A 14,989-nucleotide genomic window follows, 5' to 3' on the forward strand; every position below is an offset into this window, starting at 1 on the left:
CCAGTACTTGTAGCTGCTTGTACAGTTTCCCGCCAAATAAGATAGAAAATCTGAGCAGTTGGACGAGCGAAGTAGTATCACGAGTGCTCACAAAGGGGTGGAGGCTGGGGGGTGGCGGGGAGGGCAAAAGTTAGACCTCCACATGGAGGGAGACCACGATTGGAGTCCAGACACCAGATTACAGGGCTGTGCTGGCTCCTTAGTGGCTGATATGTAGCAAAATCAGCAGAGAACACGTCTGGCCAACATTATAAGGCTGTCCACCAGTAAACCACTGACTCTTGCCAAGCCAGGTCCTTCACAAGGCCTGAAACCGCCATTTGGGCACTCCACACCACCCAGAAAAGACGTGTGTAAAAACCAGCCTCGTGTAGTTTGAGTAGTGCTGAGGGTCAAAACTTGTAGTACGATAGTGCAGCTATCCACTGGTGGTGTTAGTTTGATTTTGCCTGATGTGCGATTTAGATCGGTTCTGTAAAATCTGGTCACAATTTATAATTTTTTTTTCCTTGCCATGTCCACTGCCGGTCAGACATGTGGTCGCATCTTGTCCGAGGACACATAATATATAATTTGTTTGTAATCATGCATGTTTTCTCATCAATTATTAATGATGGTTCTCTACAAAGTGTTACTGAAAAGTCACGTGCTTGAAAGTAGCCAATGAGATCAGCTACTTTCAGCTTAAATTAGCGCCGTCCGCATGGTGTGAAATTTCATTGGTTATTTCTATTCACGTGATATTTTTGCATTTGGCTTACATGGACAACCAACCTGAAATAGACTGTACTGAATTTTTTTTTGGATTCGACCAAATAACCAATCAAATGTGAGGACTTCCATTCAAATTTCGTTCTCATTGGCCCAGTTGACGTGACACCATAGACATTAGTGACCACAAATGTGCAATCCGCGATACAGTTCACATGATTCAGTAGCTATATGCAGTACTTCACGTGATACAAATCATGTATTTCATGTCACGCGTATGTTCAGCTACACACCCCCAACATATTTATCAGTCACAATTCACATGTCTGTTAGTATACAAGTCACATGCCCACACTATCATGATTCACATGGTATATAGCTACAATTCACATGTTTCAGTGATAACATACAATTCATGCACATTGCACACCTCTGAAAGCATACATAGCTATATGATATACAATTCCAGCACATGCATGTCTGTTAGCTAACACATACAATTCATGATCACATGTCTTATACCAATACACAATTCACATGTCTTATAACACACAATTCACATGTCTTGTAACACTCAATTCACATGTATGTTTGTATAGCTATATACAATTCCCATGGTATGTAAACACTGAATTCTCATAGTGTCTGTTAGCTACAATTCACATGTCATATGCATAGCTAATTAAGTCATCCAATTCACATGTCCTTGGTAGTATGCATCTGGAACTCAATAGTAATAACAAACAAACATAATATTAATGCATTTGATGCCACCAGTATGTCAAATACATAACCACCCTTTCATACTATATATCAATGATTTACCTAACCTAGCTAAAGACTCTAATTCACTTGAAGTATTTAAATCTATAATTAAATTATAATTTACTTATTGTATTGAATTTTTTTTTTTTTTTTTTTTTGTGATTTGTCTGTACATTTTTCTTCATTTCTGAAGTTGTACAGTATAGGTAAATAAAAAAAAAAAATCAGTGTATAATTTTGTCGCCGTTGGTATTCCATATGATACAGCGTGACACTGTTTAATTGACTTATATTTATATGCCATCATTGCTACTATGCACACAGTAATCTAAAACACACTCTGTTTTAATCTGCTCAGTTTAGGAAGTACTTTATTAAGCTCCTTAAGGCCATCAAATTCCCAATCACAGTTAGAGAAGTCCAAATACTCTAACCCGGTATTACTAGAGAGTACCACTGCTATGTTCTCAGCAACTACATCACTGATAATAGTATCACTCAGGCTAAGATATTTCAAAGATGAAACATTTTGCAATGATTTGGTGATATGTAAAAGGCCATCTTCCTGCATGTTGCAATCAAAGAGTGACAAATGTTGTAATAATAGATTTTCCTTAATAGTCACTGATAATTCATATGCTGCTTCATTTGTAATATCTATGTCATCTAACATAAGGTACTTCAGTGAAATAGATCTCTGTAAGGCTTTAGCAATCTCAACCATATCTGTTGATTGTAGTTTAGTTTTAGAAAGATTCAGATGCAATAAGGAGCAATTGTTGGTAATAATGCCAACCAGCAATTTTGTTGAAGTGTTATTTATATGACATGAACACATACTGAGATAATGTAAAGATGTCACTGTCACGATTGCTGATACAATGTTATGAACTCCAATCTCTGACAGCAAACACCAAGAGAAGTCCAAGTGTTTAATATTGTGGTTTACCATTAAAAAATTAGCAATTTCTTTTGAGTCTTGCTCGCCAATTATATTGTGACTTAAATCTAAATGCTGTAAGAAATGAACATTTTCAACATACCTGAACAGAGGTGAAATCTTTAATTTAGTGTTAGACAAATTTATATCACACAACTTGATATTGGTACTAGCAACTAATGCTACCTGCATAGCTACTTTTTTAGTAATTAGATTTGATGCCAAATTTAAACATTTGATTGTTGTAACTTGCAGAAGTGCTTGCAGAATGGACAGAAATACTGGCTCAGTAAAATTACAGCTTGACAAATTTACATATTCCAATTGCCTATTATTACTCAATAAGAAGATTAAAGGATCCACAAGAGACCAAGTAACCACATTTGCACCAAGGTTTATGTATTGGAACGTCTTTATTCCTTTGATAATTTCATATACTGAAAAAGCTGAAGCTGTTGTAAAACAGTTGAATACATTTAGGTGTACTAAATTAAATGTTGACATGTGTTGCAATGCAGCTGCTAGTCTCTCTGCACCCTGCTTAGTGATACTGTTATCACTGATGTCTAAAGAATGCAGAAATTTGACATTTAAAAGAGCATCAGCTATTGTAATCACTGCAAATTCTTGCATTTTACATTTGCTTAGGTATATGTGTTTCAATGTATTTCTACTGTTCCTAAAAATTTGCGCTATCTTCACTGCATCCATATCAGTAATTGTATTGAGACTAAAGTCAAGATATTCTAACCTGTACAAATCAGGTTGTATTGCTTTTCTCAATGACAAATTACAATCAGACACGTCCACATGTTTCACAAAAGCGTTTGTAACAAAAACAGAATTTACTGCATCTGAAACTCTTTCAGTGGCCATATTAGATGATATATTGAAGTACTGTAGTGAGCTACATTGGCAGAGTCCATTCAGTACTTTGAGAAAACCATATTCTTTCAAGCAACAATTTGACAGGTCAATATGCTCTATCATTGTTTTGGAAATATCTGCTTCTATGAGATCTGCTACTGGGCTAGTGATAACATTTGAGCTTAAATCAAGATATTTCAGTGTATTGGCAATTCTAATTGTGGAGTGCATCATAAAAGCTCCAAAGCAGTTAGAGAAATGAAGTTCATATATTTTTCTATTACTAAGTTGAATACCAGATAAATATTTACCAGCTTCTTTGGTGAAATAGTTATCGCTAAAGTCAAGGAATGTCAGGTCAGTAATGTTCATTAGTGCTTTAACAATCAGAATAATTCCACATTCCTGTAAGTTACATTTACCAACATTTAAGTAAGTTAGTAATGTATTACTGTTGATAACAGATGCTACTGCACATGCACATTCATTGTCTATTGTGTTTTGACTGATGTCAAGGCACTTCAGTCTTGATGTACATCTGAGTGCTCCAGCAATGGTTCTAAACTGTGCTGATGACAACTGACAGTTACCAATATTTAAGGTATTCAAGTCAATGGTTTGGCTAATAAAAGATGCTAGTGAAGTAGCCACATCCTCACTTATTTTGTTAGAGTTTAAATTGAAATGTTGCAGAGTATTAATATTTTTAAGCACACTCAGCAATGCTAGTAAACCATATTCAGTTAATTTGCAATTAGATAAAATCAAGCTTTTTGTTTTACTATTGTTAGCAAGAGAAAATGCTAGCATGTCAGCAATTTTATTGTTAATGATTGTTGACTCTAAATCTAAATGATTTAGTGCACTGCTTGTGTGAATACCACAGGAATGTTTGATAGTCAAACCTTGGTTCAGACACTGCAAATTAATATTAATCAGTTTTAAAGATTCTATAACATTATTAGTACTGCTTGGAATAACTCCAAGGAATTTCTCAACACCTTCACTTTCAGAACATTTTGCAAGATGTACTGACTGCGAATCCAGATTTTCTTGTAAGTCTTGCATAATTCTTACAGCAGATTTTGCGTCCATAAATCCTGTCATGTTACAAAAATGCTTTTTCTCACCTTCCAAGAGAACCATACCTAACTCAGACTGTACACATGTAGATGATCTAAACTTTTGCTGTTCAGGAGGAATTGTTGAGTAAATAAAGTGACAGTCTATGACAGCGTTATCACATTTAATACTATACTGCTCAACATGTATAGACTGTGGAATAGTTTCAATCACTTTCTTAATCTGATTTAAAGATAAACCAGTATGTAACATCAATACGTTAGTGATATTATTAATGGTTATCAGTGAAGACATGATAGCATCAAGTTGAACATCTAAGCAACAATCTATTATAGCAATATTATTTGAAAGCTGTGAAGAAACTGTTATGGAGTCAATCGGACAGTGCCGAAAAAATATCCACTCGACTGATTCATGATCAATTATTTCTATGGTCATTTGCTGCCTTGTTATGTTTTGCTGACAGTGCACTGCAGTAAATGCATGAGATAGTTGTGTAACACTTAAATCATTATGAGAGATGGTTAATTTCTTAATTCGACAAAAAGAGATTAATACTGCTAAGTTAACACCTGCACCAATTAACATTTTATTGTGTGACAAGTTTAATGATGTAATTGTACACTGTGAAGATACCAAGCATTGTTGTATTTTTATAAACTTCAAGTTATCAATACTGCAATCGGAAAAATCCATATATTCCCAATGTCGACAGATAATGGTTAAAGTTGTTGCAAACTGGTGGTTAACTAGTTGGTTATGACAATTGTGTAGTCTTAAATTAACAATCCATGGATAGAATTGTAGTAGTATATTGAACAACCAATGATTGGAATAGTTACAAATTACCTCACTTTGTGCAATGCAATAAAAGTAAAACTTCAGATCTGAATCCTTAAAATATTCAGTGAGTTTTTGAAACATATAAAATGTTGTGCTGTGGAGTTCATCCACACAGTACACATTAATTGGTGCATTTCTTAACTGCAAACTGCAAGTTTTGATATTGTCATCCAGAATTATGTTATTATTTGAAAGGTACAGTGTGTAATCAGTAATCTGGTGGTTTGGTAGTGAAGCTGATAAGACGTGTGTTATATGTTTATTAAGCAAGCAGTTTGTAAAGAAAGCTACAATACTTTGTTTTGAGATCTCTTTATTAACATTCTTCAGTATAATGACCACCAATGGTATGCCAAACAGTACATTACATAGTTTTGTTCCTTTATAGTATTCAGAAATAATTGCAATTATCATACGATATGCACGGAGTTCATCATCACACACTATCAGCTGTTCAACAACACAATAATTCAGTGCAACAATAATTGCGTCAGTGCAACATGTTGTAAGGCTACTATGAGAAATATCCAGCGTCCTTATGTAAGTAGGTCCAGGAAATAAGGTCTTACAAAATAGCTGGCAATTAGAATCAGTTATAATACAGTCAGTGATTGTCATGTTTGAATAAAATCTGTTACTTCGGAAAAATTCTGTGGTAAAAGAGCAGTGCAACAGCTTGATTGTAGTTATTATACCATTGGGTAATTCCAAAGCTTTTGAAAGTGTTTTTTGCTCAATTCTGCAAGCAACTAAAATGGTTTTAGATCTTATGATGCATTTGATTCTATCATGAGCTGCACTTGTGAGTGTGTTAGTAATTTGTGTGGCATTTTTTTCTTCTAAATTGCTCATCTCATAAATAGTAACACACATATGCTTGTTAGCAGATAAAAACTTCAACACATTATCTATCAAACTCTTTACATCTGGATTCACAGTAAACATGTTGAAAAATATCAGATGGTGCATGTTCTGAGCATATTTGGTAATTGGTAATTTATGCATTAAGTCATCAAAATTATTATTAAATTTGTAATTAATGAAATATGAACTTGAATAAAATTTTGAATTATTCCTGTTCTGTTTAGGTTTACCAACAAAAGTCACAAGCATTTGATCAGTTGAAAACCTCTGTATTTGTGTCCAATACATTTGAAGCATCAAATTTAATAACTTTACCATCTTTGCATTATTAAACACAAGTACTTTATCAATGTTGCTACGATGAACAGATTCAAAGAGATCCAATATACAAAACGATGCACCTTGTATTAATACGACATTCAGTTCATTTACTTGAACATTTGTGATAGAACTTCTAACACCAAAAGCTGATTGGTATAGTACACTGCACAATACCTCCCTAGAAATATTTTCTTTAGAAATATCTATCAGATTTATGTAACTTGATTTGAATATTAATACTTTTTCGAATTTAGACAGCAGCTCATGTGCATTGCTAGCTTTCAACTTATATTGAGGTGGATCACTTTTGTTAAAGTATATTCTTCTTCCACATTCACTATTTATGAAATAAATATTAACTGGGTAATTGGTTTTCATTGTGCTGATAATTTTTTCCACAATATCAAAGTTGTAGTCCATTATGTAAGCATTGGAAATAACTACATTTTTCTCCTCTGTGCATTCTGATGTAATCACCAAGGAAGTGTTACTTTTAAAGTTTAGAAAATTGTTTGTAGTCCACTGATGTATACATACCATTTCCAAGATATCATAATCTTGAATTTCATTATTTGAAATGATTAGATTTTTGATAATGCAACGGGACAATAAATTACATATTGTAATAGTAGAGGCTGTAGTAAGGCAGTTATGAGACACATCCAGTGTAGCTATAACAGTATGCAACGAAAAGCAATCAACAAGGCTTTTAAATATATCATCTTCTAGTTTGCAATGAGATAAATCGATCAATCTCCAGTACCTTGTATTCTGAATAAACACAGTTTTAAGCTGTAATGGTTTGAGATCACAATCCAGTGGCGTAGCCAGACTTTTCGCCATGCCTGGGCAATGGGTGGGCAAGCCATTTCCCATGCAACACACGTACACATGCCCATCTTCATATGGACATCAATATAACATTTTTAAAATGTATTATGTATCATCCTACACTACTGTATGCAAGATGACTAATATCAACCTAATAGAAGCGAACGCCTAGCTAGCTATTGGCCTTCTAACATATTACATACATCTAGCTACATGTGTCTTAATACCAGACCACAAAGATTCCTGAATTAAAGCACGAGGCGCTCTATCACGTGATGACTATGCTCTGCCAGTACAGTGGTTAGCCTAGAAAAGTAGAAACAAAAAGAAAAGAATTGCTGACTGAACAAGTACTCCATACCGTTTGAACTGAGCAGTATCCACACGGATAGATGGGTGCTAATTTCACAAATACCTCTAGACTGCTTTGCCTCCCGAGTTTTGACCACACCGACAGCTACCGTGATCACTTAATCCAAATGTAAACCGTCCAGCCCACTATAGTGAAACCAATTCTTTGTCCTTCACTCCTTGCCACAATGCTGCGTGTTTTTTTGTAATCACGTGATCTTGCTTCTATTTATTGCCTCCTCTATTTGTGCACAATCAAGTGCCCGGGAAAAAAATATCAAGTTACTCGTAGGGAAAATCCCTTGGATAACCCCATCTCTGTTTTAGCCAAAAAGAAGGAAACCATCGGCGAAAATGGCACGGTGAGTGTTGTATAAGTTGTGCTATACTTATTCTTGTACAGCGACTAGTTAAGTAACTTTAGCAAAATCTCAAGCTATCCAGCCCACGTCTGTATAATTACTCTAGGAGCTGATGGTGGGGCAAAGAAGTCTGATGCCCGGGCAATGCCCTGGCTTGCCCGGGTTTGGCTACGCCACTGCAATCTCGCAGTTCCAACATCACTATGGCTGGATCACTTGATACTTTTTCAACAATTAATGGATAAACAATCTTGTTAGCAATCAGTTGAGTTTCAGAAACTAAAATGAAGTGAACAATGATGTTTATGTTACATTGTTTCGAAAGACATGCTGCAACTTGTTCTGCTACTTTGTCCTTCAAGCCAGTTTCATACACAAAAAACTCCAAGCATATAGATAATGGGTTGTGAAGTAATGACAATGACTTACTTAAATCGTCAACCATTATGACACTTTGGCTTACAATAATTTTACAATGAGTAATGTGGTAGCCTTTCAAATTTTCAAATATGTCACTTATAAAATTTTGATTAAAGTGAACATTTCTAATTAACACAGTAACAGCACAACTCTGTGTTGGTGAACTGTGTACGATAACAAGAGGGATGCCTAACTTGAAGTTGAGTATATAGTTTTTTGATTTACAATGCACTAGGAATGCATCTCTAAAATCCCCATCTTCAAAATTATTATGGAACATTATCAGTTGTTGAATGCAACAATGTTGAAGACATTCTGCAATGGAATTCAGTGAGAATGCTGTGAGTTGATTACTGGATACGTTTAATTCTTTTAAATGTCTTGTTCTTTTGGACTTGATTATCAAAGAGCACAGCATTTGACAGAAAGTATCATCGATTCTGACCCAAGATACATCAACTGTGGATATGTGTGGACTGAGCTTGAAGGCTATTGCTATACATTTGATCACTGTATACACATTCGTAGTTATCAAAAGATTATTGACTTTCACTACAGTGTTTGAGTAAGATAGTATTAAACTGATTGTTCTCTGGTTCTGATCTACCAAATGCATGCAATAGTTATTTCTAACACTGCCTTGCAACATTGGCTGAATCTGCAGATGCATCACTGATTTTGTAACATATATACAAGACAATTCTATATCCACATCTTCACTGCTGCAGGAAACAACCAGAGGAACATCATTAATGAAGTTGCAAATCTTGTTATCTATGGAGTATTGTTTGCAGAATGCTAGGTTGAATTGATGAGAAGATACTGAATTATGCAACAGCATAAGATTTTCAATACTACAGCAATACAGAATTTGTATTATTGTTGCTATTGACAATGACGTTAAACAGTTGTTGGATAGATTTAATGACTTTATGTAATGATTTCCATTCTTGGATGACAATGTCTGGTGAAGAATTTCACAACCTTCAGCTTTTATATTACAACCTGACAAATTAATTGCAGTCCATTTCCTAGAACTGTCACTGAATAAATTTTTAAGCAAATCAAAGGATGAGACATGTAGTTCACAGTTCACAAATTCCAACACAGAAATATTTGAATTACTATTTAATCCTTCTGCAATTTGCAATTGTGTTGCTTCAAAAGCAACAATCTTGCTATCTGATGTTAACACATATGAACAATATGCTTTTAAATGTTTCTGAATAACATCTACTATTTCATTCGCAATTTCATCTGTTAAGTGACCTTGAAATATGTTGATGTTTATATGAGCGTATTCACAAAGAAATAAAAGTACTTTACTAAGTTCTTCTTTCAATTTAAAATTTGAAAGAAATATTTCATACAAAATGGACATACTTTCTACATTGTTTGTAGCTCTTAAAGAATCATCAACATCACAATTGATGAAATACTTAGTAATTGAGTAAGATTGCTCTGAAACATTTGCAACAGAATTGTCATCATAATCATTAAAAATAACTAAAGGTATTCCATGTTTAAAGTTTAGTATTTTACTTTTGGTGCATATGTCACTTAAAATGGCACCTTGTAATACTTTACTAGGTATAAAATTTTCTGATATTACCATATTTTTAATAATACAACACCTGAGAATCTCATGTATTGATTTGACAGACTCTTCAGTCAAGCAGCAGTTTGAAATGCTAAACATCTCTAAATATAAAGGTTGATTGGATTGAAAGCAAGACACAAGCTCTTGGAGACCTTCATCACAAACTGCACACCTGTACAGATCAATCCATTTCCATTGTTTCTTTACACAGTCAGTAGACACATTCTTTTCTAGGTCACAAAGTAAGAGTCTGTTTTTAAAAACTTCAATTAGTTTTGCCATATCCATCCCATATGCAAGTAATTGACACTTAGATTGTATTGTATACTCTACATTGTTAATGATAAAATTCAGTTGTTGAAGTTGTGCTGTTGTGTTAGCCATGCCTTTATCACACAGCAAATATTCATCATAAACACTTATGCAATCAAATTCTATTGACAATGATAAAAACAGATTAATAAATGTGTTCATTTGCAAGTTGGTATTCCAGAAGTAGAGGTTGCAGTTGTAATTTGAATGACAAAGTTGTTCTATAACTTGCTGACGATCAAAGTCATTGTTACTGAAATAAATACAGGAAACACGACCCGTAACTTTCTCAATGTGTGTATTCATTACTAGATTTCCTGTAAGGCAAACATTAAAAAGAGCAGTATCAAGTAAGTTGTAATCTATATCATTGTTACTTAAAATTAACTTTTTTGATTCCAAGCAATTTATTAAGTTAACGATTCTATGCACTGAGGAAGATGTCAAATGATTAAAAGCCAAATTGGTGGTTCCAATAATTATTCCATTTTCACTTTGGCCACATATGGTTCTGCAAAGTACCTCAAAACCTTGATCTCCAATGTAACATCTCGATAAGTTTAACTTGTACCATACTTTGTTAGCTGATTTAGTTAAGAAGAAGCCAAAACTGTGTATGTCCTTTTGTAGTAAGGCATGACCGCTGAGATCAATCGTATTATCAGAAAGAAAGTTTCCTACACGTTGTGCTATTTCATCATTACCTGCTTCTAAGAAACACTGAAACAAGTGAAGACATTTAACTTTGTCACTAAAGGTATTCTGTGCAATACCTTTTGTGCCGAATAACCAACTTAGAATTATGGACCTTTGCCCAGACAAAAAATGTTTTAGTGCAAAAGAATTACCACGAGTTAACCCAACATACATTATTCCAACATTCAGGTATCTTGGCTTCCAGAAAGTTTCTTGCAACAGTTTTATTTGCTTTGCATCTTTTAATGTTGAGATATAGAAACCTGCTAAGAATTCCTGCATTGAGTAGTGTAGAAAATTATAAGTAGCAAAAGATGACACTGGGAAAAAGCTTTTGTGCTCTACGACCTTTAGCAGACCAAACCCATCCCACTTACCTTCACATTCTGGGCAATTTTTTCTAATTTCTTCATCATTAAAGACAAGTTATCTTTACCAAGAAATACAAGTGCCATTTTAGACAAGTTTTTAAGTTTTTGTTTATAAGGCGATGGCAGACTCAATAGAGAATCTAATGTTAAACATTTCTCTTTCTTCAAATATCTCACAATTGTAACAATTGCAAACTGATGATTTATTTCTGTTTGAGTTTTTGGTAGCTCAGTGCCAGATTCTAAAGATGATTTAAACAGACATATTAAGATAGTCATGTTCAATGGAATATAACACAAACTATCAATGAATGGGTTATTCTCCAAGAATTCTTCAATATATTTTATGTCTTTCTTATTCTCTTCTAAACTTTGCTGTATGTATTTGGTTCTGTCTTCTTTGGCAAAGCCCAATATTTCTACCCTACGATCAACAAAAGCATGAAGACCAGCTGATGCTGTTGGACGTGATGTAATTACTAGGCTAGACAGTTGCAATACTTTTCGTGAAATTATGTCCGAAATAAAAGACTTCGATCTTATCTCTTCAGACATTTCGTCATAGCCATCAAAAATAATTGTACAATGTTCACCACTAGTACTCTCAATGTACTGTTGAATTGCTTCCATAAGTTTGCTTTTTGTTGACAAATGCATGGTATAGCAAATAAATTGCTCTAATGTTGTAATATGAGATAACTGTGGATCACAAAGATATATTAAGAACAAAAGCTTTGTTTTATTTAGAAGTTCACTTTTGGCCCATCGAAATGTAATTTCCTTAGCTAGTATAGTTTTTCCAATTCCAGGAGCACCTTCTATCAAAACAACGCTTGGTCTTGAATTCTTACAACCTGTGGAACAAAATATTTCAGATATATCCTTACTAGACTTGCAACCAGATAAATATGAATCTGAATCTGAACCATCTGATAAATCCTGTCGTCTATTAGGAGAACAGTTGTCTGTAATAATGTGGCCTTCATGCATAACATTTGCAATAGCGATCACTTCTTTTCTCGTAACATGTTTTTGCACATGATGAATTAGTACTACACTGGTAAAGTGTTCTGGTTGGTAATATGGCCAGTCGTCTCCAGAAACCTTGTATCTTTGGTGAACATAAACCTTTTGTAACTGACTAGTTGCAGTAGGTAAAGCAGTAGTCATAGAATAACCATATGAAATTGGCACAGCAAAAATAGCAGACAAACTTGCCACTTCTGGTGACTCAATAGTATCAATTACCTTACTCCATGATGCAGTAGTATCATTGTCAAGCCATTGTTCCCAGACTGCATTACAGCAATCTTCAGACTGAAGTGGGTGGTCACAATTTATTATATCCAGCAGGCCATTCTTCAACCCTAGTTGAGTTCCAATTGCTCTCCAGTGAGCACCATAATCAGGTGTAATAAGATTGTGTAAATCCTTAAGCTGAGGTGTTGAAGCTAAACATAAGAGCAGAGTAAATATTGCAATACTTTCCTAATTGTGTATATAGCAGTTATATGTGACCAGATCTGCGAAAACAGGACATAATCGCATAAGCCTAAGTTTCCAGTATAAAGCATTGAAAACATTGGGTGAAATACTTGTGTATTAATGAAAAAATTCCATAAATTTTGTAAACGCCTCTTTCTTAGTGAAGGAAGGGACTACCAATAAAAACCTGGATATCATCTTATTCGCCTGCTCAAGAGGAGTTGGAAAATCTTTGTATCGTTGCAGTAGACCCAACGATATGTAAGTTATGAGCGTTTGTTTATGTCACATCGAAGTGATCGTATACAATTGATTTTTCGTCATGAATTTCGCCTTTGTATGCAATGAGTAAGGGTGATTAATGGAAAAACTTACCCAGTAATTGATTCCCTTATTCATGGTGAACACGATGGTGAAAATTTCAGCTCAGTATCTCAATCTGTTGGGAAGTTACAGCAATTTTTGTAAGCACCTGTAATTTATTTTCCCTGTACAAATCGATTTTTCTGTTGTTGCTACTTTGTAGGGCTGTAACTTCCAGAGTTATTGGCATATGAAGCTGAAACTTTGCCAGTGGGTACATTTGGCTAAGTAATTATGAATATTTAATAAACAGCAATTAGAAAATATGCGATTATGTCCTGTTTTTGCAGATCCGGTCACATTATGTAGTTCAAGAACACTGCATGATTATGACTGAATTTGTGATACAGTACAGCTCAAATAAATAACTTCACAGCACGTGCGTTTTGCATGATTTCAACACATGTGAGCTGAAGCACATGCATTTGGCCACATGAGCACGCATGGTTGCGTTTAGTACACTGTAGTTACACGCATTTATGGCTGACTATTGTATCGTAGCATGTACAGTACACGTCTTTACGTAGCATAGTTTAGTCGCTAAGCTGTCCTAATTTTGCCATTATTGTATTGTAATACTTCATTACTTTTGTACACTGTAACTACAGTATGAAGCACACCAAAACATGATGTATCCGTGAACTTACAGTATGTAATCTTTAATAGCTACTGTAGCTACACATTAACAATGTTTCTATATTTTGCATGTAGCTACAGCTTCTGTCCGGATCAGCATCAGCCATGAGTAGCTAGCCGGCATTCCTAGCCCATCCTCCAGAACTACAACTATAATGTGTTGCTGTTTTACAGTATCACATATTTTTGTCTTATATAGGTAATGAAGGAGAAAGATATTCAAGTCTTAAGCCCCATTGGCTGCTATTGTCACGAAAAGTGGCTACAGATGTTGTATTTCAAAGCTGCATGAACTAGAGCAGGATAATACAATCCCTAGGGAACTACACTGCGAAGTACTACAGTGTATAATATCACTATAGCTATGTGTATATAATTGTCTTACTATAATGTACCCTTGCAGTTACTCTGATCTTACCTGTATTAATTAAATACACTGACGGACCTGTCAGCGAGCCATAAATAGAGACGATCAAACTAGCGATCATCAATCAATCAATCAATCAATCAATCAATCAATCAATCAATCAATCAAACCATTAAAAATATAGTTTTCAGCTACAAGTCATAATAACAACTCATTAACCTACTATGCTAACTGAAGTGATTGTAATAAATTTACTCGTTCCTCTATGCAGTTTGTTGTTCCTTGTGTACTGCATGGTTAAGTTTGTTATAAGATACAAAATCATGCTGTTATAGGTTAGTTGCAGTATATTTATTAGTTTGCATAAAGAACTGTGGCTTATCTGATTTATTTCGTCATTTCATTTTCTATTAATAAGCACCATTGCTGGGTGTTGTGAGCAGAATACTTCATTGAAGTTCTATCAGGTAAATATTACTATATGCACAATGTATATAGTTTCCAGTATAACAAGCCAGTTCAGTAGTCCACAGCTTGCTTTGTAGCTTCAGCATTTCAACTTGAATAACTGCTTCGAAGTTAGCAGTGCTTCAAAAGGCTCCATATTTATAACTACTTCTGTTATTATTACCTGAAATGAAATGTTGAAGAATTATAAACTAATAGTTTAGCAACATACCCCTTAAGTTGAGAGTTTACTGCACATCGCCAACAGTTTTGCTGCCAGTGATGCAGTAAACCGTACCTACTATATCTTCAATAGCAAAGTAAACATGATACAATAATAGTGTAGCATTCGTA

The 14,989-nt window shown here is 34.5% G+C and overlaps 1 protein-coding gene across 3 annotated transcripts in view; it reads right to left on the reverse strand.

Moving 5' to 3' along the window:
- Positions 1 to 1,225: 1,225 nt before the first annotated feature.
- Positions 1,226 to 14,989, reverse strand: part of LOC136244096 (uncharacterized) — a 64,500-nt gene continuing 50,736 nt past the window's right edge. For 2 of the 3 annotated variants that reach the window (XM_066035616.1, XM_066035621.1), the window contains 2 exons: positions 12,586 to 12,788; positions 1,226 to 1,437 (listed from right to left, as the gene is read on the reverse strand). In XM_066035616.1, the coding sequence (XP_065891688.1) occupies positions 1,408 to 1,437; positions 12,586 to 12,788 (233 nt within the window). In that variant the 3' untranslated portion in view covers positions 1,226 to 1,407. The remainder of the gene's footprint in view (positions 1,438 to 12,585; positions 12,789 to 14,989) is intronic. The other variant, XM_066035627.1, reaches the window with a different exon arrangement.

The sequence above is a fragment of the Dysidea avara genome, chromosome 2, assembly GCF_963678975.1.
Source record: "Dysidea avara chromosome 2, odDysAvar1.4, whole genome shotgun sequence".
In the NCBI taxonomy this organism is placed as follows: Eukaryota; Metazoa; Porifera; class Demospongiae; order Dictyoceratida; family Dysideidae; genus Dysidea; species Dysidea avara.